This window comes from Aphelocoma coerulescens, chromosome 1, assembly GCF_041296385.1.
Source record: "Aphelocoma coerulescens isolate FSJ_1873_10779 chromosome 1, UR_Acoe_1.0, whole genome shotgun sequence".
In the NCBI taxonomy this organism is placed as follows: Eukaryota; Metazoa; Chordata; class Aves; order Passeriformes; family Corvidae; genus Aphelocoma; species Aphelocoma coerulescens.
Genome location: NC_091013.1, coordinates 100084501 through 100111477, shown reverse-complemented (window position 1 = coordinate 100111477; position 26977 = coordinate 100084501). Strand labels below are relative to the sequence as shown.

General features: G+C 52.8%; 1 protein-coding gene across 5 annotated transcripts; it reads left to right on the top strand.

The window, feature by feature from the left end:
- Positions 1 to 380: 380 nt before the first annotated feature.
- GPR156 (G protein-coupled receptor 156) lies at positions 381 to 25259 on the top strand. 5 transcript variants are annotated; one of them, XM_069021157.1, is made up of 12 exons: positions 381 to 496; positions 7280 to 7394; positions 8501 to 8645; positions 8760 to 8901; positions 11522 to 11658; positions 13854 to 13989; positions 14872 to 14982; positions 15984 to 16109; positions 16552 to 16647; positions 19369 to 19605; positions 21802 to 21960; positions 22510 to 25259. In XM_069021157.1, the coding sequence occupies exons 4-12, from the start codon at positions 8797 to 8799 to the stop codon at positions 23692 to 23694; spliced, it is 2292 nt and encodes a 763-aa protein (XP_068877258.1). In that variant the 5' UTR covers positions 381 to 496; positions 7280 to 7394; positions 8501 to 8645; positions 8760 to 8796; the 3' UTR covers positions 23695 to 25259. The 5 variants fall into 5 exon arrangements, with proteins under 5 accessions (XP_068877258.1, XP_068877229.1, XP_068877248.1 ...); XM_069021128.1 differs by having other exon boundaries at positions 8757 to 8901; XM_069021138.1 differs by lacking the exon at positions 381 to 496 and adding an exon at positions 5092 to 5251 and having other exon boundaries at positions 8757 to 8901.
- The last annotated feature ends 1718 nt before the right edge of the window (positions 25260 to 26977 follow it).

The following is a 26977-nucleotide window of genomic DNA, read 5'->3' as shown; positions in this document are numbered from 1 at the left end:
GCCGGGAGCATCCCGCCGACAGCAGAGGGATAGGGACCGGCGATGGGCTCAGCCGCGGGAGCGCGGGGCTAGCGGGCTGCGGCGGCGGGGCCAGGTCAGCCGGGGCTGTGCCGGGGGTCCCGCTCTCCCGGCTCCGGCACCGGGGGTGTTCTGGGGAGGGGTCGAAGCTCCTGTTGCCTGGAGGAGGCGCCGGCGAGAAACGGGGTCCAGCCCTGCCGGGACAGCCCCGGCCCGCGGGCTTTTTCCCCGCTGCCGAGAAGTTTTGTCCCGGGTCAGACGGGAGCGGGGCCGGCGCCACCGCCCCGGCGGGAGGAGCGCGGCCGCGGGGCCCCTCCCGCCGCCCGCCTCCGCCGGGCCGGGCCGGGCCGAGCCGGGGCGCTGCGGGGCGGCCGCCGGCGCCGAGCTCCGCGTCCCGCGGCGGCTGCGGGGCTGCTCCCGCCGGGCTCCCGCAGGTTTCCGCAGGCTGGCACCCCGCGCACGGGCGCCGTCCCCGCAGGTGGGTCGGGGGCTCCGCCGGGCGCGGTGTGGGGAGAGAGGGGCCGGCAGCCGTGGCTGGGGCTGTGAGCGGGATGGCTGAGACGAGGGCGCCCAGGCTACCTCCCGAGTTGCTTTCCTGCCCTGGCGCTCTTCGCTTTGGTGGTTTTGCTCCCCGTGCCCCTTTCTACACAGCATGCGGGTGCCGCCGGCGAGACCCCAGCGCAGCGAGGCCGCGGGATGGGCTGGCAGCCCCGAGTGCTCCCGCCTGCGGCACGGAGCCGTGGGCTGGGCGCGCTTTTGGGGGATGCAGCGCGCCTCGTTCGCCCTTCGCTGCTTGGCTGTGCCCGGAGTGCACCCCTGAGCTGGAAACGGGGCGGGCTTGGGCCGGTGTTTTGTAGCTCTCCAGAAAATACCGTCCTGAAGGCTCCAAGCAGCCCCGGGAAGGCGCCTGTGGCAGCGGGACCTCGCGATGGGAAAGGGCTGCCTTGCAGGATGCAAAGATAGATGTGAATGAGGCTGCAGCCCTAGGTCAGTTTTTTCTAACCAAACTGCTGTTACCTGGGCGAGCCGTGTGCTTTTCGGAGTTCAAACTGGGGAGAAGAAAAGTTGCAACCAACTCCACGGTGCAGCAACCTGCTGGGTGTAGAGGGAGAGAGAGGGACCCGTGTGGCCTGGGTTCACAGTCCTGCTAGGCATGAGAGCCCCGCAGGAAACGCTCCAGGACCCAGCTTGTTTGCTTCTCCTTGGCTGCCAGAGTTGAACATGACACAATTCCCAGGGGCTTGGTCACCTCTCAGGGAGGGGTGGCTCATGGGACCCAGAGCTGGATTTTCCGCTGGCCCACAGGTGCTCTGCATGCTGAGAGGGGCAGGGAGGAGGCCAAGGGAACCAGATCCCGGGTAACCGGGAGCTGCCAGTGTTGAGTTGCAGCTGGCATTTCTAATGCGTCCCTGGCGCAGCTGCCGCATCGCCTCACCCACCTGCTGCCGGGCACTGGATGTGCCACTCTCCTTGCAGACCCTGTGCTGACACAGTTCACAAGTAGCACTTTCCACACAGGTTTGGTTGTGCCTCCAGTTTTGGAGCTGGCCCTCTCCACCCTGCGCAAGCCTCACCGCTGTCTGCAGGGAGCCGGGCTGGCAGACCTCGTGTTAACCTTGATGTGGCCCTGCCCCTTGGTGGGGGGCTTGTTTTGCCCAGCAAAGAGATGAGAAGCCTGAGCAGGGCACCACTGGGTGCAGTTTGGCAGCCTGTGGTACCTGGGAGGGAAGCCAGAGAAGCTGTGGACATCTCTGGCTTTCAGAGCCTTAAGTCAAATCTGTCTCCTAGGGGAAAATATTCCCTGCTGCTTGGTCATCAGGGGTAAGGTGAAAGACCTGCAGTGCTCTGTTTTCCTGCCTCTTTAAGGACTAAATGTGTCACTTGATTTCCAAAATCCTGCCAAATTTAAAAGGAAAAAAGTTAAATAGAGAAAAAACATGCTGACCTTGTTAGGGCTAGAAGCTTTCCCCATGCTTGGGGCTGTGTAGCTTTGCAGCCCGTTTGTCCTAGCCCTGTGTGTGAAAGCACAGGTGTGCTAGTGCTGCGAGGGGATGGTGTCTGATTGCATGGAGGAGCAGCTGTAGCTTTCTGCCAGCTTTGGAAATGGAGAGCTCTTGAAGGCATATGCTTAATGTGAAACATAACTTTATGGAAATATTCCTTCTGAGGCCTCTCCCTCTGCATTTGATAGCTCGGCAGCAAACAGCTTCAGTGGAGGTGAGCTTCTTTTAATTAAGTCATACACACCTCACCACAAGGTAGATCTCCCTTGTAAATCAAAGTACTAAATCATCAGGCTTTTTTACCTCTTATTCATGATGGCTCTCTAAAGATGGTACAGTTAAGACAGAAAAAAATTGCAGGCTACACCTTCCTGTAAGGCTGTTTAGCATGTTCCCGTTCGTTAGGCTGGTGCAAACACCTGGAAGGCAGAGGGAGCTGATGGAAGGAAGGCATGTTGGAGCCTCCAGCAGCAGTGCTTGGGGCTGAGCTGTGCTTCAGAGCAGCATATTGGGGCACATGCCCAAAGGAGAAAGTAGCAGCCTGGGAAATGGCCTGGGAAAAGGCAGCTTCCTGAAGCAGGTCATGTATGTGGATGGATGGGAGCAGGTATAAAGGCAGCAGAGGCACCAGGAATGGGCACAGAGCTCTGAGAGCTGGTAATGCTGCACCAGTCACAGCACCTTGAAGCAGCGTCCTGGTGGAAAAGTGTGAGTGTCACACAGCCACAGTGGCGTCCTGCAGCATCCTTGTCCTGTGACAAGGTGCCGGCCTCCCTGGGGCAGGGATTCAGGATTGACCAGCCCTGCAGACAGAGGGGCTCACGGTTTGCCTGCAGCAACTACCAGGGCAAATTGTGAAGCAGATGCATGGGGATTTTTGCACACCTCCAGCCTTTCTTCTCTTTGGCTGTGTCTGGCAGTGTGGCAGGCAGGAGCTGGGTTTCTGTGGGCATGGGGCATGGTGGCCACACAGTTTGGCCCTGCAGCCAGCCCTGGCCACTTCTGCCTCTTTGTGGTGAAGGTGCAGTTCAGCATGAAATTGGCCGTGTTTCTGGAGAGGCAGCCCCTGCCACCTCACTTTCAGGTCATCTGCCACATGGCCAGCCCTTGGAATGGAGACCTTCCTGACCCAGGGCTTGGGAACGAACAGGGAGGTTGTCCATAGAGGCAGAAAAACACCTTACAGGTGTGGTCTCCCACTAATAAATGAAATTACTGATTTAGTTGTTATGGAGCAATGAAAACCCAGGATTTTCCCCAAAAAAGCCTCTGCGTGTCCTTACTGTCCATGCAGCACCCCAGCACCCAGCTGCGGGCAGAGGCTTGGGCACGGGGAGGGCATGGGGGCAGCACCGCTCCTTCTCAGAGCGGTGCTTGGGGCGTGTCCCCTGCCTGTTTCTGCGGGAGGCAGCCCTGCCCTCCTTGGCCCCAAGTGGTGAGGCTGCTGTCTTGCAGCAGAAGATCCCACTGCCTCTCTTACTGACTGCAGGAAGGTGAGCTTCCACCAGCATGAAGGATGGCGGGGTCCCAACCCCTGGACTCCCAGCCACTTCGGGGAGGTAGAAGGAGGTTTATGCTCATTTCATCCATGTGCTGCTCAGCAGCTGCTACAGCTGGACACGAGGGAGGGCTCAGGTCTTTGAGTGGCACAAAGTCGCTCCTGGGCAGCTCCAGGGATTTGGTTTAGCTCCCCATCAGCTCTGGTCAAATTGGCCTCATCTGCAGCCTGCTCCCTACGCCTCTTGGTATTCCCACCTAATTTCCCTTCCTTTGAGCATCTCCAATCTAGTCTGTCTCTGTTTCTCACGTGCCTATCATTGTACAGCAATTATGGTTAGAGAGTTAAAAGCCTTATCAGCTCCTTAGTTGGAGAAGTGTGAGTCAGCTCCTCGCAGGACTGTGTGGTGGTTCAAAAAAAGCAATGATTTTTTTTTAATGGAGGTTTCTTTCATTCAAAATGTAAACTACAGAACTGAAAAAAGCCATGTGGGTATTTAACCTGCATTTATAAAGTTTAAAAGTCTAGAGGCAGAGCTAAATGTGCCAGCCTCGTGCCATCCTCCCAAGCTGAGGCAGCTACAGCGGACAGATGTGCGCCAGATCAACATTCAGAAGTTATTTCCTATGTGGTCTTGGGACATGCTTTCCAAAATGGTAGGAGGCTTGAAAATCACACCTAGCTTCAGTCAACACAAAATTTCAGGTTTCCGAGTCACACGGTGAGCTCCCCATGCATCCAGAGACAGAGGCACCTTGTCCTGCATCTCCCTCCTTTGTGTGCAGCAGGTCCTGCAGCTCCTGGTGGTAGTCCTCCATACCCTGGATGGGAATCACCCAGTGGGAGCATAGGCAGGGACACTGCCTGGGGGGGAAGATGAGCCCATTTGGGCTCTGTGATGTGCTCCATCATGTGCCTGTGCACTGAGCTTTCTGTCTATCTGTGAGGTATGAAGATATCTGAGGGGTCTGGAAGTGGTTCTGGAAATCCCAGGGACAAGACCAGAATGAAGCACAAGCACATGACAGTCCCTGAGAAGAAGGGTGACAATTTTGTAGCTCCCCAGTGTTCCAGGGGATTGAGCCTTTGTAACCCAGATTTTAGGATGATGTGCTGGGCAGGGTTTCTTTGTTTTCTTATTCCTTTTGTGTTTGCAGGGGAAAGCATGAGAATGTAGGTGCTGAAGTTTTAAATATAAATTTAAAATAATCTTCAGATGCTGTGTGTTTTAACTCAGTTTTTAAGTAGCTTCATCGTGGGGGGTATTGCAGTAAGTCTGTGACTTTTTTTGATCACCTTGGGGATGGCAATATTGCAGGTTTCTCAGGCCAAACAAGAAGGGATCTTGTTGGACAAGAAGAGCAGAAGGAAAAAGCAGGAGCCTGTCTCGGAAGTGCCAGATTTCTGAATTGCACAACCCCATCCCGTGGTGTTCATGTTGCCAGAACAGTTATCCGGATGATTTTCCGCTGTCAGTGTGCAGCCCCGTGTCCTGTCAGCCGAGCCTGCTCCGCACCAGCAGACATCCACCTCCCACCAGGAGTGGCAGTAGCAGCACAGCCCATCGTGGCTGAGCCGAGGTCTCCTGCTCCTTTCCTGAAGCAGCAGGAATGTCTCTTCCCTTTGCAGATTGCTCCTTCTCCCCAGCTGTTCTTCTCTGCCTCTGGCCACAGCCATCTTCCCAAAAGTTCTTCTCAGTAGATGTTTCTCCAGATGTGCTCCTTGCAGACAGGTACATGCACCATTTCTCTGTCTGGGCTGGTATGACCGGACAGGATTGCAGAGCTCATGAAGACTGGCACATTTCTGAATGCAATTGTCCTGTTTGTGATTTGACATCTTCAGTTTTCCACTTTTGATTCACCAAGTAGTGCTGTCACCTTTGGGAAAAAGCCTGTCTTTCAACACTACATCAAAATGAACCTGTTGGGGTGAAAAGTTCATTCTGCCCGCTCTGGGTCTATACATGCTGTGCCAATTTTTCAGCTTCTTTAAAGGGTTTTTTCCTGTTTTTTTCAAAAGAAAGGTTTTGAAGGGAAGAAGAAACTTTGAGAGAATCAAGATGCATTTAGATGATGTCAACTGCATCTATTTAGAGGGCTATTTATCAGTTAGTCTGCAGTTTCTCAGCACTGTTAGATATTGGACTCAGTGATCTTGGAGGTGTTTTCCAACCTTAGTATTCTATGATTCTGTATCTGTCCCTGGAGGTGTTCAACAAACGTGTAGATGTGGTGCTTAAGGACATGATTTAGTGGAGGAGTTGCAAGTGCTGGGTTAATTGTTGGACTCGATGATCTTAGAGCTCTTTTCCAACCTAAATGATTTTAGGCTAAGTATTCCTGGGCCTTGACAGATCTAAAGAAACAGGTTTTCCAGGCCTGGAGATCAACCATTGAGGTGGCCACAAATTGCTTTTATCCAAATACTGGTTTTAGCAGTCAGTGCTTCCTTTTTATCTTAGAAGATGATGGTGCTAATATTTTTCACATGGTCTAGTCACTTGTTTCCTATCAACATGTGGCTTTTTGGATCATGTCCACATGCAAGCTGATAGATATATTTGGCCTCTGTGGCCAAATACTCTCCACCATGTCCCAGACAGCCAGAAGGTGCAAGGCCACAGAGACTGAGGGCAGCAAGGGGAGAGCAAGGCAAGTCAGGTTCCTTCCAACCCAAGCTGTTCTGTGATTCTGCTCTGGAAGTGATCCACTGGAATTGGTTGGCATTTTGGTCTTAAAAAAAAACCAAAAAACCAAACCCCACAAGTCTTTGTTCTCAACAGACCCTCACATTTTCAGGATTGGGGTGTTACCTGTTGTTGTCTGTCCCTACAACCACTGCCCAACTCACCCTGAGGGTCAGTGACCCCCACCAAAGTGCTGATCCCCCTTGGATCCTCCCTAGGCCATAGAGAAGCATTCCTGTCAGCTCTCACAAGAGGCAGGAGCTGGGCTGGAAATGCCTGTTGCCTTTCAGCGACAACTGAAAGCTTGCTTTGTTGCATACTAATGAACGCTAATTGGCTTTGGCTTGTTATCAACATTGTGTGGGAGCCGTTTGCAAAATGCCAGGATGGGGGCTGGGGAGACCCACCTTCTGCCTTCCTCCGAGGGGTGGCCCCTTGGGTGGATGAGGGCTGAGCTGATGCTCCTTGTGGTGACATCTCCATTTGTGAGCCATGGGAAGGCTGTGCCTGCTGGCCTCATGCCAGCCTTGGTAGTGGTGCACCTGCCAGGTGTGTTCCCCCTCTGACACGGCAGAAGGTTACAAGGAATTACAGGGGTTTTTGTCTTTAAACCCACCTGGGGGCATGGGGAGGAGCTGAGCCCCATGGAGGCTGGGCAGTGCTCACTTTCAGGTCTTCTCAGCATCAAAGGTTCAGTGCCCCTCTCCTACCTCCATCCCCACCCAGCCCCTCTACACTCTCCATTGGCCTCTTTGAACTCTTCAGCTGGAGTCTGTCTCCTCCTCTCCACTGCACTTCTGGCATTGTGGCAATCCTGGCATTCGCTGCAGCAGCTGGATATCTCCTGCAGCCATGCCTCTTTTCCCATCACTCAGCCTGAGCTATGGAGGGCATGAAAAGCCCCAGAAGATGATCCTGCTGGAGGCGGGAAACACCACCACAGTTTGCTACAAGCTGGAGGGAGGGAGACTTGATGGGCCTGGGTGGCTTCAGCACTCTTGAAAAACACCTCTTTACACACCATGTGTGTAAAATCTTCAGTCTGGCTGATGTGTGATACTGTGTTTGCAGGACACAGTGAGCTGATCTCACGCTGGGGAAAGTTCTGGAAGGGGCAGGACGGTGCCCGGACCCACAGTACATGAAGGCTTCTGCCAGCAGGAGAGCTGAGGTTATTGCTTCAGAGGTGGGTCTGCTAATTTTGGACAAGTAGCCCACTGACCTTGATGTCCTCAGGCTGGGACTTGTAAGCAATTTCTCTAAAGCTGAAAAATCAGTCTACACTCGAGCTGAGAACACCACCTGTAGCTTTTCTGGCATTTGAATCCCAATTATGCCCTGTGACAAACATCGAGTTTCAGACCAGGTCCTGGTGACCACGCTTCTTTTTAATTTACTCTTTCTTTGCTCACATAATGACAGGAGTTTTTCCAAAGAAAGGACTTGTAAGGAGAGGGCATCAAAGTGTCAGGAGCAGCGACAGGGAAGGATGGAGCACCAGCCAGGTGCAGGGGATGCTCTGCCAGGGAGCAGCCCCGAGGAGCAGGATAGGGATAATTTTTCCCTCCCACCTGTTGTCAGGAGCAAATAGGGAGCGAGCTGTTGCGCTTCCTCCCCAGCTGCTAACGACGGGAGACTTGCTTATGGTCGTGTGCTGGAAGCTAATTAAACCCGGTGACAATGGTAATTGAGTAAGGATGCTTGAGGATAAGTATGACCTCATGTCTAAAATGGTAATGAGGCCTATTAAAATCCACACCAAAAAGAGAAATGAAAGGGGGAGCAGAGGCAAAGGTGGTGCAAAGGGAGCAGGAGCAGGCGGGGACAATACCTGGCAGCCAGAGCACTGGGAGGGAGGGGGAGCACGGAGGTGTCAGGCTTCTAAATGTCCTTAATAAACAGCCAGCTCTTCAGGTAGCCAGGCTGCACCTCGGCCCGAGTCAGCCAAAACACTGGGCTCAAGCACCTTCCCCTCTGCTCACCCAGGCCTGGGTGTAGGTCCTGTTAAGCGATGGCAACACTTGTTGCTGCTTCTTGTTGTCTTCACTCGCTGGTCCTTTGCTGGAAGAAGGGGACGTTCCTGGAAACCAGCAGTCGCTGCCAGTGCAAGGAGGGTACTTGGAAAATGACCCTGAAATTGCTCCAGCGCAGGAAAATGCATTGGCAAAGGAAAGCTGCAGCGGGTTCAGGGTGCCATGCTCTTTCTTGGACCAGCACAGCCCCTCATTTCAGCTCCCAGCTGGGATATAGGGGCTGGGACCACTGTCACCCTCCACACGTGTTGTTTTGCAGGGTGGTGTAGCAGTGCTGGGGATGCCACCGTGCTCCATGGGAGCCCAGGTCCCGAGCTGACTCTCCTGCTGCAGAGGACACCCCGAGGGACATTGGGAGGGGTCACTCCCTGTCCTGACCCTGGATGTGCATCACATCAGTTTTGGTAAGCTCAGCCCCGGGCTGCTGGACCCTTCCCTGCGCCCACTGACGGGGGGGATATGGGGTGTGCCAAAAGTTTCTTCGCCCTGGAGAAAGCCAATGCTCATCCTTCCAGCAGGGCAAAGGTGCGGCTGGATGACGGCTGAGGATGTGCTATGGAGCTGGGATTCAACTGCTCTGAGCTCTGCGATGGCAGCTCCAGTTTTGGCAGCCAGGAGCAGCAGCAGCGGGCGCTGCAGGAGCTCTGCACTGTGACAGTGGTATGTAAGGATGCAGCAGGATGTATGGATGCAGGGGAGCACTCTGGGGCATGAGGTTTGCTCTGCAGAAGTAGATTTGGGGGAGGGATGAAGAGGGGGTTGCAGCTGCCAAGCAATCCCAGTCCAGCTGAAGGCAGCACACTGTCACCTCCTGGTTGGCCTCCAAGAAAAGCCCAGTCTAGGTGACACCCAGCAGTTATCCAGAAGGTGAGACAGCATCCACAACAACCAAGTCATGTCAAGCAGCCCTCCCATGTGTCGGCCAGCTGCTTAGGATTGACCTGAGATTGCTCCATCTGCCCTTGACCTTTCCTGTCCCCTTTAACTTCAAAGTACTTTTCAAATATGAATAGAGCAGGATTTAATTAAAAGTCATCATCTATAATAAATGGTACCTCCCCCCCTCCACTAGTAAGCCATAGAAATGACACTGGGATGCACTCAGTTGCAGCTGGCACCACGTGAGGCTGCTGGATGGAGCGACGAGGCTTGGCCCACTCTGCTCTCCATCACGTCCTGCATGACCATGGGCCTTTAATTAAAAGACTGTAAGCTGCTTGGCTCCTCTGGCTCTGGCAGCTGGCTTACAATTAATATTCCCCCTGCCAGGACCAGGATTTACTCTGCTCAGCAGCCAGCAAAGCGCTCCGTCAACTTCAAGTAGCATCAACATCCAAGGAAACAGCAGTCAGGTGGGAGGGTGTGTGGGAAAGGAAAAGTGGAGATCATAGGGGTGTTTCTGATCCTTGGGAGGTTGCTGGGAATAGGGTGCAGTAACACTTCTGACAGCAGCCAGAGGTGAAAAGATTTTGTTGGTGGATGCATCTGGGAGAGAAGTGCAGAAGCCCCAGAATGCTGAGTTTGCCCTGCTCACCTCACTGGCAAAAACCGGGTGTTACCCTTGGGCCCGAGCAGGCAGGACACAGAAATAGAATGGCATTACAGCCTTGTACCAGCCCTGTCAGCTCCAGTCAGGGGGAGGGTGGGCCTGATCTGTGCTGAATGATGGGGTTTCTACAGAGAGCCTGGTGTAAGTGGGGGACTGACCTGACTGGCCATCTCCACCATCTGGTGTACTCTTCATTTCCCAGAGAGGCAAAAGACTCCCCAGGGAATAGCAAGAGGGAAGAGGAGGTGGGAAGCAGTTTGCAGGAGGCAGATGAGTATCCCCCAGGGATCCTTCCACGCTGCTGCAAAGCAAGGCTGAGATGTGCATGCAGCTGTATCCCAGCAGCAGCAGCTCTCAGCTGGATGTCTCTCCCAGGCAGGGGTTTGCCTTTCCCAGTTGCCCTGTGACCAGCGTGGCACCAGCACGTGAGCTGCCAGGAGCCTGTGGATCAGCCGTGCTCGTGTGGCAGTGACACGTTTTTGTTTCAAGAATTACATGTTGGCTTTAATTCTCCAATCTGTGCATTGTTCTTGCTCGCCCAGAGGAGATGAAGCCTGGCTGGGGAAGAGGGAGATGAGGCATTGGCTCTAAACAAATGCCTTTCTTCTGCCTGAAGATTTATTTCTAGCAAGGTTGGAAGCAGAAACAGCTCAGACCTTGAAGTAAAAATTGGGAGTTTGGGGCTGTGTCAACTGTCAGGAAAAGTAGTTTTCTGCAATAGAAATTGGATACAGAAATACCTGAGAAAGGACTCAGCACCAGAGAAGTTAGTGAGGAGGTGTGTGATCCCAGCTCAAACCCCATTCTCCTCCCTCCCCCCTTAAAGGGGATGTGCCAGCACTGTAATAAAAGTGATGCTTTTTTTAAGGAAAAAGTCAGTAACCCACACATGCACACCCTGTTAAAAACGCTGGAGCATTTTAGATCAGCAGTGGAAGTAGGTTTCTTGTTTCACATAGGATCGTTTTATCCATTTTATGTTAATAAGGAGATAGCAGAGAATATTTTTAAATGGAGATTTAAACCCATAAGGTGGCTCGTGTGTGAGGAGAGAGGTGCCTCCATCATGCCCGCTTTGGGAGTGTCCCTCAAAAGCCGGTTCTCAGCTGATGTGTGCCTGGGACCAAGTTAGTTTCCAGCTGGGAGATGGGTGGAGCCCAGCTTGGTGTGTCACTGCCTCTGAAAAACGCTGTCACACTCCCTTTGCTGTGCTCCTGCCCCGACTGGCAGCTCTGCTGCTGGCTCCCAGTCACGTCCGCCAGCTGGTCACTTGTCTGCTGCAGGGAGGGGTAAGGGTGGGAGCCAAGAAGCATCTAAAGAAGCATGAGGCCAACTGGGGGACCATGGGGCCTTTCTCCAAGGGTTTCTTTCCACAAGACAGTGGGGAACCATTGTCCATGTTCCTGTGTCCCAGAGCCAGGGCTGCCTGAGGTTTATGAATCACTTGTACAGCTTCACTGTGCATTTGGCTAGTTGGCCATAAGAAGAGGGCTCCTGGACTGCTGTGTCCTCCTGAGCACTCAGCAAGGGACAGAGCACATGTCCTGGCCACACACATCTCAGTGGCCCTACCTGCAGGACTTGGTCTGGTGCTGGAGTGTCTTCTTACCAGGAGCTGTGGTTTCCAGCTGAGCAGGATAACTAAGGGAGTGATCATGCTGGCGTAGGGACGTTCTTTATTGAGAGCCCCAGCAATGTCCTTTTCTTCCTTATCCTTTTTGCCTCCTGCAGACATCTTTTGACCGCAGTGTGAAGAGCTCCCCATCCTTCTCTGCTGGTCTCCTGGGAGTTGTGTGGACATTCCTGACTGGAGGAGTCCTGCTAGCACTCTTCTTTCTCATCTTCACAATTCGCTTCAGGAAAAACAAGTAAGGGCATCCCTCTTCTGGGAGATTTCCCTGAGCTGGAGTAGCAGAGTCAGGTTCCTTCAGGAGCAGGCTCTGAGCTGATGACCAGCTAAGGATCAGGAGGGTGCAAACCTGAAGGAGCAGCACGGGACAAACAAGGGTAATGCCAGGGGTGTTGCAGCTTTCTCCATCACACAAAGTTTCAATCACTGGTGGAGACAGTCCTGTTGGGACTGCTCCTTTCCTCCCCAAGGTAGGGAGCTGTAGGCAGGATGAGAGGAAATAGCTTCAGGAAATGCATCAGGGGAGGTTCAGGTTGGACACCAGGAATAATTTTTTCACTGAAAGGATTGTCAAGCACTGGAACAGGCTGCCCAGGGAAGTGGTGGAGTAGCCATCTCTGGAAGTGTTCAAGACAGGATGTGGCACTTAGTGCTGTGGTTTAGTTCCCATGGTGGTGTTTGGTCAAAGGTTGCACTTGATGGTCTTGGAGGTCTTTTCCAACCTTAATGATTCTCTGACTCTGTGGGTGCCCTCTGGCGTGACGCAGACAGTGATGCATGGTCTCATCCTGGAAGTGCTACTCCATAAAACCATCAACAGGAGTGGGCAAAAAGAGAGCTCATTTCCTTTTCTGCTCTGCATGCTTGAGAGCATTGCTCTGAGCAGCACAGCTCCATAGCAAAGCCATCATACTCCCCACAGTGCACCATGTCCTTCTGCTGTTGGGCCACTCATACTTTGAAGATATTGATAACCCTTTTTGATCTTGTTGGTTGCTCATATTGGTGGGGAACATGATCTCCACTGGTGAGAGAAGCTGGTGGTGAAGTACAGACTTTTTTTGGTGCTGTTCAGTCTTGCACAAAGTAGATAAAAAGTCTTGCTCCCCTGAAGGCAGCATAAATCCAGCAGAAGGCTCAGCAATTCCTCATAGCTCAACCTGTCTCAGACAGTGCTGGGCCTTCCTCAGCAATTCTGGGTCTCGGCTGCCTCTTTGCCACCTTCTCCTCAGCTTCATTGGTCCCTTGGTATCTCAACTGCTTCCTCCCCCAGGGATGCATCCCTCTGCCAGGCTTCACCTGGGAAAGCCTTTGCTCTCCATGTGCCATTGTTTTGCACAGAGGCGTACATCTGAGTGCAGCCTGGACTGATGTTTGAGTTCTCTGGTTGCTTAAAGGAATTTTATGCTCCTGACAACCACTGTGCAGTTGGGAGGGTCCTGCCCATAAGGGTTTGTGTTGAGAGCCCTGTGCTTGCTGCAGTGCATGACCTGCATCCCAGTCTGAAGCACCTCATTTACTGAGTGGTGTTGAGTTCGGTGGCCACCTGAGCTGATGTTCTCAGAATGTGCTGTGCCGAATGTGTGTTATTTATTTCTCTGCAGTAAATAAATACTGGTCTGCCTCCTGAATCTGGGAGGGCAGAGGAGACCTTTCTCAGCTGCAGCTGAGACCATGAGCTGGTGAATACCTTTCTCCAAGGGCTGAGATGTGGTGAGGAAGGCAGGGAGGGGGAGAGACAGGTTGAACCCCAGGCTTAGAGACTGCAAGACAGCAAGCCAGGAAGGAGCTCAAGGAGAAAGAAAAGTAATGACCTGGCAGCAGATGGAAGGGGCAGAGCTATTGGGGGGGATGGCAGGAGGTACAGCTTTCACTCAGTGGGCTTGCTGGGGAAAGGTGACAGGTCATGAGAGATCAGTGGGTTGATTCTCCCCTCCCTGAATACAGTTACAGGATTGTGAGTGATGGGGTGAAATTACAGAGGGAACACTGTAACCTGAACGTTGCTGGCAGCTTCCTGAAGTTGAGACTGTGCTGAGTGTGGAGGTATCTCCTCAGAGGAAGGAGCAGTGGGAAGGGCCTGTTCCTGGGGGCATACATAGTTCTTGCACCCAAAGCTTACTGCTGGGGACAATCACCCTGGGCTGCATTGGTGTGGTTTTCCACTTCTGCCCCTCTGCAGCAGAAGTGTTGCCATAGGGCTAAATGAATACTTCAAGGATTGTGAAGCACTCCAGCAAGAAAGGGGAGAGGATGGGGCCATGGAGTAATGGCTGAACTTTTGGAGCAGTGGTGAACAGCTCAGGCTGGGGGTGGACAGTGTGTCAGCATCCCTTATGACCAACATTATCCCTGTAAGGGGACCTCGCCCCTGTGCTGCCAGGTCATAACACTCAGTAACTGTCATCATCTTCCCTGCTTTGTTTCCTGGAGGATTGTGAAGATGTCCAGCCCCAATCTCAACATTGTGACCCTGCTGGGCAGTGGCCTGACTTACACAAGTGCTTACCTCTTTGGGATTCAGGAGCAGAGCCTGATATCTGGAGACTCAATGGAAAAGCTGATTCAGGTGAGCGGGGGTTTTGCTGGGATGGGCACCTTGACGCGTGTCCAGGCCTGTCTGTACGTGCTCTCTCCCAGCCAGTGTCACCTGTACGGGCTCCGTCCCAGCCCCAGCCTGTCACCACCTCGCTGCTCAGCTGGGCTGTGGCTTTCGCATACGCAAAAGGCAACCAGACGCTTTCGGTCTGAATGGCCTTCGCTGTTCTGCAAACCACATCTGCACCGAGGAAGGGATTCGAGGCAGGTCCCTGGGGAGAGGTCCCGCAGGCAGGCAGGCTGCTGGGGTTGTAAAAGTGCAGCAGGGAGAGGGGAGCCCAAAGGGAGATGACATCCCCCACACAGCCACCACTGCCCGACACAGCCCAGGTGCTGTGAGGCTGTGGGTGAGTTTTTTGGCTGCAGAGCAGATCTTCATCAAAACACTCTCCTGTGTGATGAACCCCCATGTTCTGACCTGAGGCAGCCACCATGCCAGACTGAGTGGGTTTGCACCCATGTGCGGGAGTGGGACATGGGACAGAGCACACCCTGCATCCTGCTCAGCAGCTGGGCTGAGGATAATTAACAGAGGTGCCAGCAAGGGATTTATTGGTGCTGGGACCTTCTGTGCCCCTGCTGCTCACAAGCTGCCTGTCTCTCCCTGCCTGCTCCTCCAGTGAGAGTCTCTAGGGATGGGGAGGAAAAGCTAGGCAGCAGGCATGCCTACAAGAGAAATCCGTGCCTTTGAATTTATTTCACCATGTGGTCAGCTTCCTAATATCTGATACCACCCTCCACAAGTCAGAAGACTGTAGACATGTCCCCACCCATCCTCATTGCATCCCAGGGTGGGAGGGTGTGTGGTGTCCCTGCCAGCCCCTTTCAGCCCCCCTGCTCTGACCCCTGGCAGGTGAGGCTCTGCCTGCTGTGCGTGGGGACCTCCCTGGTGTTTGGTCCTGTCCTGGGGAAAAGCTGGCGGCTCTACAAGGTGTTCACCCAGAGGGTGCCGGACAAGCGGGTGGTGAGTACGCAGCACCCGGGGCGGGAAGGGACAACAGCAAACTTTCCAAGGAGGGCAAACACCAGCAAGTCCCAAACCAGTGTGGGATACAGATAAAACTGGCCCACGACAGCGACAGATGCCACAACGACAGGTCTAGTTTCACACCTGTCTGGGCATGGGCCCCTCATTTATTCCTGCACAATGAGGCAGGAGCTTTTCCACTCTACAGGCAAGTGGGTTCCCCAGTGGAGTCCCAGCCCCATCACTGAGCAGTGTTCTCATTTTACATTGGCCACATGCCTTCATTAGGCTACACACCAGTGTTTGTGTTCAGGTCTGGGCTGATTGTTTTTGTGGGATGAAAATAAACCAGGTGTCCTCAAAAGCATCTGATGTAGGGCCATCCCCAGATGCATTTGATCTCCTCTTGAAGGCAAGAAGGGAGCACTGGGCACTCCTCTGCAGCACTTAAGGAAGGGGATTCAGCAGCTGGGAGAGAAATGGGAAATTCGAGCACATAACAGTGCACTTACAACTTTCAGTGGTCACTTTGCAGCAGTGAAAAGGTCTCAGGTGAAACATGGGACAAGAGGGTTTGCAGCAGAACTGGGTACCAGCAAGGACTCCTGTTCCACACTGGGATCTGTGTTTAACTTGCAAAATGATAATCCTACCAGGTTTTTTTTCTCCACACTTTTTGTCTCTTCTGGTGGTGTGGTCATAAGGGATGATAGCCTTGTTTTGGAAGAACTGTTTTCTGTTGTAGCATTTACCTGCTACCCACACCATCAGGCAGGGTTTATATCTGGCCCCAAGCCTGATTAGGTCTCCAAGAATTTGGGAGTTGAACACAGAGATCCTGTGGCCAACTCAAATGTAGGTGCTGGACACCTCTCTGGGGGAAGTAGTAGGATGGACATGTCACTTGAAAGAAACAATAGGAAGGGACCCAAAGGGATGGAGGTAATTGGTGTCCATTTGTTCCCCACAGTAACCTTTACTTTCTTGTGTGTTTGCAGATTATCAAAGACCTGCAGTTGCTGGCCATGGTGGCAGCGTTGGTGCTGGCAGACGCTGTCTTGCTCTTGACATGGGTGTTCTCTGACCCAGTGCAGTGCTTCCGAAGCCTCAGCGTCTCACTGCGGGTAAAAGGCTGAGGAGGGGCGGTGCAGGGTTTGCTGTGTCCTGAACTCTGCGGACAAAGCTCGTGGGTGGCCAGGCATTTGGAGGTGGTCTTTGAACAAAAACAGAAGGAAAAACAAGGCAGAAAACCTTCTGGGCACTCTGGATTTGGTTTATGTCTGGTCTATTACAGAGGTGAGGGTCCACTGCAAAATTTCCAGGTCTGTGCAGATCACCTGCATGACACAGGAGAGCTCCAAGGATCTGCAGGTGCTTTAGAGAAACGTTTAACCAGCCCTGCTGGCAGCAGAAGGCCAAAATCTTTTTGCTTGAACCCTCTGCCCCTCTAGCACCAGCCTTGACCTCTCCTTTCAGAAATTTACAGAGGAGACCAGCTTAAATGCATCTTCCCATCAGTCTGTGCCAGGCTGCAGCCTTCACTTCTGCCTTTCCCTTGCCTTGTAGGCGACAGAGAAAGGCATGTCGTGCTCCGTGAGCCGGGTGCAGTCCTGCGCATCGCTCTATTCTGATCTTTGGCTCGTTCTCATTTTAGGGTTTAAGGTATGTAGCCTCTTGACCGATTCTTGCATTATATCTCACCTCCTCCCTGTCTTTCAGCCTAAACTGTTTAGCAGCACTTGTCATTTCCCTGCCTGCCCAAGCTACATGCCTACTGCAGATCCTAGCTACTCCTGTTCATCTCGTAAGCCCCCCCATTTCCAGTCCTTCCCATCTTGGGAAGGGTGAAAGCCCTGCTAGCTGCTTTTTGCCTGCCTCTTTTATGTACACTGTGCACATACATTCTCTCTAGTTCTCTTCTGGCAACCCCCTGAGCTTCATCCATCTCACTCCTTGAAACCCACATCTTGCTGGTTTTGTGTCACACTCCTTCCCTAAAGACTCCAGGTGGCTCAGCCCCTGAGTCCTGTGACTTCAAACCAAAGAGGTGCTGATGACAAGTGCTTGGTCCCCACCTTTACAGGATGCTTATCAGCTTAATTACACCTCTGAGGTGCACTTTCACTGGTGAATCTCTGCACACGGCCATTCTTATTCCAGCAGTGTTAGTTATACTGATGTAACTATGTAGGTATAATTATGGCTGTAATTTTCTGTGGTCTCATGTGTCTCTGGTATGGCAGAGGCTGGACACATTTCAGAAAGCTGATGTTGATGAAGCTTGTGAGATCACAGCCTTTTTTTGGGAATGGCTTCATCTCTGCGTGCAGCACAGGCACTTCCTTTGTGATTCACTGTAATGTAATACTCACTGACCATCTACCCAGAATCATAGGAAAAAGAGCAGAAGGGACCTCACAACGCAGCCAAGTCCTCTCCTCTACATTTAATTTCAAAGACATGAATCTAGACTGTCCTTAAAAGGCCTTTGGTGTTAGGGAATGTAGGCATTACCTGGGCTTTCAGTGTTGTGTCTCCACCTCTGATTTTGTCTGCAGTTTGAGTTAGGGTTTAGACAGGTAATGTCTTTGCCTACAGCCCTTACAAAATCCTTTTGGAAGTAAAACATCCCATTATCAGTTCCAGGTAATCTTTTTTAGTGTTGCATTGAATCTGGCCCTGTTCCTTCCTACTTACTGGGGGTCACAGAGTACTTCCTTGGTGGTTTCCCTGGAGTTAGTCTGGATTTACACTAATGTGAGAGGAGGCTTTATCTCTCTGAGTACATAGCACTTCTTAGCATCCACGGCATTTATGTGCTCAGCCCTTTGGGAAGACAGTGTATTATCCTGGTTTTACTGGCACAGAGCAATGAACAGAAATGGCTTGCCAAGGACATGCCTGGAATTAGGAGCAAAGTCCTCTGCTCAAGTTCAAAACAAACAAACAAACAAACCACTTATTCCTGTGCTTACTGAGAGTCCTAGTTTATGAGATGGCAGTGCTGTTGTCTGTGTCCCAGATAGACTGTATGAATTTAAATGGGACTTTGGTGCTGGGTTTTTCCTGCTCAGGGATTAGGGGTTGGCTTGCCTTTGGGCTGTTTGGAGGTGCCCTGTGGTGGACAGGGTTATGATCCAGTGCAGATTCTACAAAGCAGGGTCAGGCGCCAGCCTGGTTCACAGCAAGGCAGGTTTCACTCTTACAACCCCACCTTGAGAATTCATGCTGCTCTGAAGTTGGGAGTCTCACCAGAAATCTGGACATGAACCTCTCTTGCCTGTGTCCCTCCAGACCTTAACCCTGGCAGTGGCCATCACAGTCATCAAGCAGCCACAGCACAGAGGAGTTCAGAAGGGTTGAAAAAACATCTGCATCTCACATCACAAAGGAGTTTTTGATGCCCAAATAACAATGACTTAATAAAAGGCTGACACTTACTGGGTAGCACAGGAATAATGTAGGTCATATTCCCTGTATTCCAGGTCCTTGCAGGAGATGGGACTTTGTTAGATGGTGTTTCCAAATGATCCCGAAGGCAGACCGTGCTCTGCACTATGGAGGCAGGCAAAAAATACTTGGTGTTTCCTGCTAGTGTCACCTAGGGAAGGAGAGGCTCATCCTGCTGGGCAGTTTTATCCTGAGCACACTGGAAAAATGCATGCATGAGACCCTTGAGGAGCAGGGTGGTGAGACAGCCTGCTCTGAAACAACTGGTCTGCTCGGGGGGAGGGAGAGCCTCGGTGTACAGAGCACTTCTGTAGTGCCTTTCCCTGCTGCCGGAGTCAGGAAATAGCAAAGGGAAGGGAGAAGAATTGCACCTGGTAGTTTCCTGGATTATTGCTATTTAGAGGCACCAAGTACATCCTCTTCCCTCCAGTCTAAACCTCCATTTCTCCTTGCCTTCTTTGAATTTCTTCTGGATATCCTTCATGTCCTTCCTGCCCCTTCAGAGGTATGTGTTGCTCCTTGATGGCACCCACTGCAGCAGCCCTGCAGAGACCTCTGCCAGGATCCTGTCTGCCTTTGCTTCTCCTGCTCCAGGCTGCCCAAGGGGCAATTTTCACAATTTCTCCCTGCTCTGTGGCAGCACCTGCTGGGCTGACTCTTGGCTCTTCAGGCCTGTTGGATGGGACCCCCTGTGCCCACCAGCACCTTCCCTCCTGCTCTGTGTCCCCAGTCCCTCTCCTGGCCTGCAGCAGCGTGCCGGGCGTTTGCTGCGGCGTCACCACCGCGCGCTCCAGGTCTGCATTATAGATCAAAGAGCATTAATTAGGATTGTGCTGAGTGTATCTGAGCTCACCAGGCTTGGTGTGAGGTGGGGGTTGACACCATCAGGCTGTAATTTTCCACTCTCTGGAAACCTCTTTTTTCTGCTTCCAGAGTATCCTCCTGCTATATGGGACCTACTTGGCCGGTCTGACCGACAATGTCAGCTCCTCACCAGTCAACCAGTCCTTGACACTCATCGTTGGGGTCAACCTTGTTTTCCTGGCTGCTGGCACCATCTGCTTAGTTCACCGTTTCTTCCGTACTTGGCATAATTTGTTGTTTGGTTTTACTTCTGGAGGCATCTTTGTGTGTACGACCACCATCAACTGCTTCATCTTTGTCCCACAGGTATGCTGCCACCTCTGTGCTGTCACTTGGCTGGAAATGGGCACCTTTTTGGAGTTTAGCAACATCAGCTGTGTGGGTCAATGCACTCTCTTTCCTGCTTTTTTCCCCAAATTTTTGGACTCACCTGTACAGCTCATTCTCCAAGCCCCACCCCACCCCGGTGGTTCTGCTTCCCCAAGCAAGTTCCCTGAGTCTCAAAGAATCACAGAATTGTTTGTATTGGAAGGGACCTAAAGATTGTCTAGTTCCAACACCCCTGCTGTGGGCAGGGAAGCTTCCACTAGACCAGGTTGCTTGAAGTGCCATCCAGCCTGACCATAAACATTTCCAGGGACTGAGCCATCCACAACTTCCCTGGGCAAGCCTGTTCCACTGTCTCACCACTCTCATAGTGAAGAATTTCTTACTTATATCTAATCTAAACCTACCCTCTTTCAGTTTAAAGCCATTCTCCCTTGTCCTAGCACTGTGTCCTTGTAAAAAATCCATCTCCAGCTTTCTTGTCCCTTGTTCCTTTTATGTCCTGGAAAGTCTCCAAGGAGTGCAGCACTGCTGCTCAGAAACCCTCCTGCAGGAACGTGCCACAGGTGACAGCCATGCAGACAGCACACATGAGGCGAGGCAGCCACTGGCCCCCTCCTCCTGCTCCATGCGGGTGGTGGGATCTGTCCTTGGTGCAGTTGTCCTCTCCTCAAACCTCACATGCACACTCCCACCACGAGCTTCTACCCTTGGCAGGGATGGAGCTGGGCACAAGCCATCCAGATGGCCCAGCCACTCTCAGAGGAGACTTCTTTGCTTCTGGTGGTCCCCAGGGGAGGCTGTCCTCCTCTGCACTTTTGGAGAAGGAAGCTGGGCTTTGCCACAAGCGAGGAGGAGGAAGAGGCGGAGGTGTTTAAAGGAAGCCTTTTGTGGTGAGGTGAGGCACTTTTGCTTCCTGTGTCCTCCAGGAGTAGCCTGGTGTGCCTGGCCACCACGTTAGTGGGAATAATGCTCCCATTGTTAGAGGGAGAGGAAACAGTTATTTACTCAGTTGAATGTTTGGAGGGATGTTTGGGCTCAAGGACATGAGGTGAGAAAGGGAGGAAGAGGTGAAGCTGACGAAGGAGCACATCTGTGCAAGGGAGGGCTCAGGGGATCTCAGCAATGTATATAAATATCGATGGGGGTGGAATAGGGAAGGGGGAGCGAGGCTCTTCTCAGTGGTATCCACTGACAGGACAGGGGACAATGGGCACAAACTGAAACACAGGAAATTCTATTTAAACATAAGGAAAAGGCTGGAGTTTTTTCTGTGGAAGTTGTAAAGCACTGGAGCAGAATGCCCAGAGAGGTTGTGGAGTCTCCATCCTTGGAGATACTCAAGGCCCAGTTAGACACGGTTGTGAGCAGGCTGCTCCATCTGACACTGCTTGAGCAGGGCAGTTGGGATGAATTCCAGAGGTCCCCTCCTGCCTCAATTGAGGCAGTGTAACTGCAGAGCCCCAACCCCTTAGATGAGCAGCCTTTGGGAGCAAGGATCCAAACCCCCTCTGGTGAGCACCAAGCCTGCTGGTGATGCTCTGCCAAGCTCCAGGTCTCTTGGACTGAGGGTGGAGAAGCTGATGAGCTGTACTTGCACTCTGTCTGTACCATTTTTCTGTGGGAGCTTGGGGCCCTTGAACATTTTATTTAACTTGGATCTTTTAATTCATTACTTTGTTTTTCCTAATGGGCTTGCTTTTCAGTGGCTCATCTGAGATCAATAAACAGCTGGAGCTGGGCTGCACAAGTCTTCCAGGGAAACACTAGATGAAAAAACAGATACTAAACATTGCTGGTTTTCAGCTTGTCACCAGTGATTCGGGGATAAGGGGGCATGCGTGACACTGTCTTTGTCTGTCATGGAGTCAGGGAGTGGGGAGAAGAGGGAGGGGGCTTTTACAGTGTGCTCAGCAGTCTCAGTGCAGCCAGGCACTGACCCTCTCTGCATTAAAAGCTGGAGCTAGGAACAGGGTAGGGCTCAGATGGGTGGGAGGCTCCAAGTGACACTGCAGCCCCTCGCCCAGCCATCTCTTGCTGCCTGTCTCTGCTCCCCCGTCACACCCTGCCTTTGTCTCCCCCTCTCCATCCCTTTGTCTCCTTCGCGCTTGAGCTGTGCTGCCTCCCGCTGTGTCGGCTGGGGCTCTGTGGATAACACCCTCTTCTACTCCCCAGCTCAAGCGGTGGAAAGCTTTTGAAGAAGAAAGCCAAACCACGAGCCACATGGCAAAATATTTCACCAGCCCAAGCAGGAGCTGCCGCTCGGTGTACAGCGAGGAGCAGCTCTACCAGCTCATAGGGGAGAAAAACTCCATGAAGCGGCTGCTCACCGAGGTACAGGGCTCTGCCAGCCCCCCTCCTCCAGCTTCTCCCCTTCCCTTTTGTGGGCTGAAGGCTTTGCAGGGTGGGAAGCCCTTCTTTATACCTCTGTCCACACTGGCCTCACCACCCTCTTCCTTCCTGAGGAGAAGAACTGCTTTGTTTTGTCACACTCCAAAGCACCAAAATTTAGGCATAATCTGGAGGGCTTGAAAAAATTATGCAGGGAGGAGTGCAAGAGAGCCTGGTTCCCACAGCCTTGTCAAACATGGTTAATTTACAGGGGAGACGGTCCGTCTCAGAAAAGCCCCCAGCCTCCTGCTCCCTCACCTGCACTGCACAGGCAGAAACACCCCAGCCTGTAGAGCTGCCTGCCCAGTGAGCCCCTTCCCCCACCCACGTCTGGGGGGCTGCAGGGGAGGCTGAGGTTACACATGCTGCTGGTGTGGCTCTTGCCATGCAGAGAGGGGTGACTTGTTTTCTGGCAGTGCCTGCTTCTAAATTGGCAGCGTTTTTGTCCCCTCTGCCCACCCCACACTTGACAGGCTTGTTTGTTTGACACAGAAAAATGCCGTGATCGAAAGCCTGCAGGAGCAAGTGAGCAGCGCCAAGGAGAAGCTGATGAGGCTGATGTCTGCAGAGAGCGGCTGCGACCCCCACACGCTGCCAGCAGCTCCCTGCACCTGGAGCTCAGGGCAGCCTGGGGATGCACCGGGGGACTGCTGCACCCCGGATCCAGAGAGGGATGGGTGGCAGCCCCCCTGTTTGCTGGGTACATCACCACTTGGCAGCAATGCTCAGGCCCTCCAGAAACATGCAACCCAGGCGCCTGTTTGCTCTCAGGTGCTGCTTTTTAATACAGGGGACAGCATTGAACATGGCATGAAAGATGTCCAGGAGCTTGGGACACCTGCAGTGCAGGGGCAGCCTCCGGAGCAGCTGCCAGGCCAGGACAACTCAGCTGGTATAGCCTGGGAGTCGTCCCCCAAAGTCAGCTATGTAAACAGCGAGAAGCTGTGGGAAATCTTGCGAGAGTTAAGCCTGGATGGCAAAAACTACAGCCCAGCCTTATTTGCAGGACCCCCACTTGGCAACCGGGGCACCTCAGGCGAACAGGGAGAAACACGGGTGGGCCAGGAGGGCTACCCAGGCATCCACACACCCCTCAGCCCCTACCTGGCAAGGCATCGTTGGAGGATCCCGTTGCCTCCTGCCTCGACACGCTTCCCTGGACATATATCCCCTCGTGCCAGCTGCAGGGTGAAGGAGGTGGGCAGTTGGGGCCACGGAGAGTCAGCACATAACTCCCGGGGAATGGGAGGGGAGATGGCTGGCAGAGGGCCCCTTCACCCCCCAGCACCATCCCCTCCGGCCATCCCAAGGGAGGCCTGCCTCCAGTCAGAGGGATGGCTGGAGTGGCCAGAGTCCCAGGGTGCTTCATTGCGCATCCCGCAGGAGCAGCAGCGGTGTCAGGGACCCCCGAGGGGACCCACTGAGCCCTCGCTGCGCTCACTGTACTATTACCCAGACTCTGACTCCAGCAGCAGCAGCAGCTCTGAGGAGATGTTTCATGGCTGCCACCGACCCTGCTGCGAGGTTTGCTTCCAGAGCCCACACGGCTCCCTGGACAGCAGCAGCACGGACACGGACACAGAGCCCAGTGACTGTGAGGATCAGCAGACAGAGCACCGTGGTGGGCCCCAGCCTGTGGTGAATTTCAAAGACGATCTGAAACCCACCTTCGTGTGACTGGGAGCACCCCTGCACCAAAAGCAAGTGCCCTCCCACCCCCGAAACACTGCGTGTTTTTTCAGCAATGCTAAAGCCACGCATCCCTCTGAGGAATGTGCCTTGTTCTGGAATGTGGGGATCAGGAATAAACCTTGCCTCGTTCTGGTTTGCAGTGTCAGCCCCAGCCTGGTCAGCCGTGACTGCAGGCTGAGTTTGGCTGAGAGGGGGTTGGCAGCACTCAGGGAGGTGGTGGTGGCTTTGTCCTGGCTACTCTGGGCAGCTGCCTGTGTCCCACAGATAGCCAGCACTTCTGTCCACCCTGGTGCTAGCAGTGGAGAGACCAGGGCTGGGGGGTCTGTGAGAGCCCAAACTTCATCTCCTCAGAGAGCTTTCCCTGTAAGACTTGGGTGACTGGCACTGGCAGGAAGCAGTATCCTGCCTCAGAAACAACCATTGCTTCTTGCACACCACTCCATACACACCGACTGAGGACTCCTTCCCCCGAGGCTGCCCATGCAGAGTGTCCCACTGGCATCACCCCCAGCTGGGGATGGGCAATGGATGCCAGAAGCGGTTGTAGGCTGCCACTCACCTGGGGTGTGCTGCTCCCAGGCAAAGCAAGGACTTTGACATGGGATGTGCACAGCAAACTTTTGGGTTTTGGTGGTTTTTTTGTAGCATCTGAATGAGAAAATGGAGTCCAAAGGTGATATCCATGGAGGTGTCTTCGCATTTTGTGTAGTTCAGGTGCATGGTTGTAGGTGAGACTCAGGTCAGAGCTGAGGGGAAAGACAAGCTAGCCATTGTAAAGAAGGATCTGAAAAGGGTTTCTTTTTTTACTTTGATTTCTGGGTCTTGTGCCCTTCTGTATGTCTTTGTATGGATGATGTAGTCTGGAATAAGGTTTGTTTAAATTAATATGCTCTGTTTAATTTTTATCTTAGAAATACCAAGAACAGTAAATCCAGTGTGTGTGTGCCTTTTTGGGGATATTTATCGTGGCATTTGAGCTTATCGTTGCCTCCACAGGATTTCAGGATGTTGAGACCTGATGCCCAGTGCAATACAAACCTTCTGGAGAAAGGCTTGATTAAAAGGGCAGGTGTCAGAGGAATCCCAGACCTGGTTATGAACAAAGCATGTTAGCACTGCCCTCTCTGTTACCCTTTATGATGGTGAAGTCCCTCACTTCTCTCTCCCTTCACTGGCGTCACCTTTTTTCTCCCTGTTGCCTCTGCAGTTTTCCAGGCTTGCATGTAGGGCAAATCACCAAACTCAGTAATCTTACAAGGAACAATATTCCCACAGCCCCTGCTTGCTTTTAAAATGGAAACACCCCAGACAGAGTGTAATTTTGTGTGTGTGTCACTTTTTGCTAATAGAAACCGTTCCCTTTCCGCTTTACAGCTATCTGAGCTCTGGCCTGGGTGAAACGCTCTGACTGGGAGGGTTCCCTACCTGTGCGGGGCAGAGCCGGGGGCTCCCTGCAGTGGGCGGCGGGATCTCTGTGCCCATCGCCTGCCAGCCGCCTGCAGTTCCGCAGCGCTCGCAGCAGGTGCTGCTGCTGCCACGCCGGGCGTGCCGGCAACCACCGAGTACATCCCACGGCATCGCCACGCTGGGACAAGGCGGGGGACAGGCACTCTCTAGAGACCCTATTAAATGTGGGTCAAACCCACTTCTCCCCACCCCCAAACGTGTTTAGAATAACACTTTGCTCTGGGGCTGGGAAATACTGCACCACAGTCAAAGGAAATGATCAACCATGAACCCACCTGAAGTGGCTGATATAAGAATTAACTTTAAATCCACTAAATGCAGAAAAACCCTCCGGAGGACTTTGAACCTAGGGCTTGTTTGGGAACTCACTGCTGGAATTTGAGGTCGTTGCTTTTCTGTGTGGTGACTAGCAGCCACCACCTGAAAACTGCATAGCTTGTGGCTGCACCTACTAAGAAGGCTAAGAGCATTGTGGCTTCTGTCACAAATAGTGTTCCAGCAGGACCAGGGCAGGGATCATCCCCCTGTATTCAGCACTGGTGAGGTCACACCTCAAATCTTGTGTTCAGTTTTGGGCCCTTTCCTTGCTGATGGCTGTTTAGGAAGGGTCACATCCCAGCCAGGATGAGATCTCTCTCCATGCCTGTTTGTTGGTCCTTGGCAAGATCCTGGAAGGCAGGAAGCCTTGAGGCTCTTGTGCCACAACCACCTGCCATGGCTCAGTCTGCCTCTGTTACCCTGCCAGCTTGCCACTGTTCAGGAAATAAAAAAATGGATCTGGATTGTGATTCAGCTGCCTGGTTAAAAAAAAATAAAAGGGAAAAAAATGAAAAGAGCTTTGTTAGCTATGGCAGAGAGGGATTATGACAGGCAAGGGATTATGACAGGCTCTCTGGCATGGGAGTGCTGACCATTGGTGTGGACATTTCCCCACTGCCTCGTGTTGGCCTTAGCAGTTGGGATCTGTGGGAACCTCTTGCTCTGATCTTTGATACCAGGTGGAGTTATGAGAAATTCTGAGTATTTGAAAGTACTGTGAGAGGGAGAACCCCTTAGGTGTCTGTTCTTGGCCCACAGTAACCAGACTGTGCAATCCTTGGAGACAGTGGCTGTCCCGTGGTGCCTCATCTGTGTGGAGACATTCCTGTGGCACAGTGGGGAGCAGTAGTCAGGGGCCCTATGACTGCAAGTAGCCTGTGCTGCAGGTTGTGAGGAGGTGAGGGAGCACCCACATCCATACATGACCTCCACAGGTCTGGAAGAAGCTCCAGAAGTCTTCCTCAAGTCTGACGGCCATGAGGGCTGTGGAGAAGCCCTCTCCTCCTGTGCAGAGTTACTCTCCTGAGCCCAGAAACCAGGCCTATCTCTTACCTTATCCAGTTTGTCAGGGCTGTCTTCTTGGTCTCTACCTCCAGCTCTGCACTACTGAAATGCCAGCTGCTGCTGTTACCCCAAGGTCTGTGCTTGCAGCCAGAGCAGCAAAGCTGTGGATGTCCAGTTGTGACACCAAACGCATCAGTGTAAGCTGCATCCTGATTGCTGGCCTTGTGCTCAGGCACAAGGCGCCTGGGGAACTCCATGGGGACAGGAAAAAAATGCCATCAAAGAGCTGTGGATCCTGGCATGGTGGGAGAACTGTGGATGGCTTAGTGGTTGATGTGAACTGCAGGAACTTTCTGCTACATGGCTTGGTCATGCCCTCTGGACCTGATCGATCCCTGCACACACCTCGCTGAGCACGTGCATGGGATACTGCCACACAGTTCCAGGAGGTTCTTTCTCTCATTAAGAGGGTGTACTG

What these genes read in the sequence shown, in the direction of transcription:
- GPR156 (XM_069021147.1), top strand. Translation starts at nt 8,797, where the DNA reads ATGGAGCTGGGATTCAACTGCTCTGAGCTCTGCGATGGCAGCTCCAGT. An exon ending in ATTCGCTTCAGGAAAAACAA is followed by an intron (nt 11,659 to 13,853) that starts GTAAGGGCATCC and finishes TGTTTCCTGGAG; the next exon opens with GATTGTGAAGATGTCCAGCC. An exon ending in GCCTCAGCGTCTCACTGCGG is followed by an intron (nt 16,110 to 16,551) that starts GTAAAAGGCTGA and finishes CTTGCCTTGTAG; the next exon opens with GCGACAGAGAAAGGCATGTC.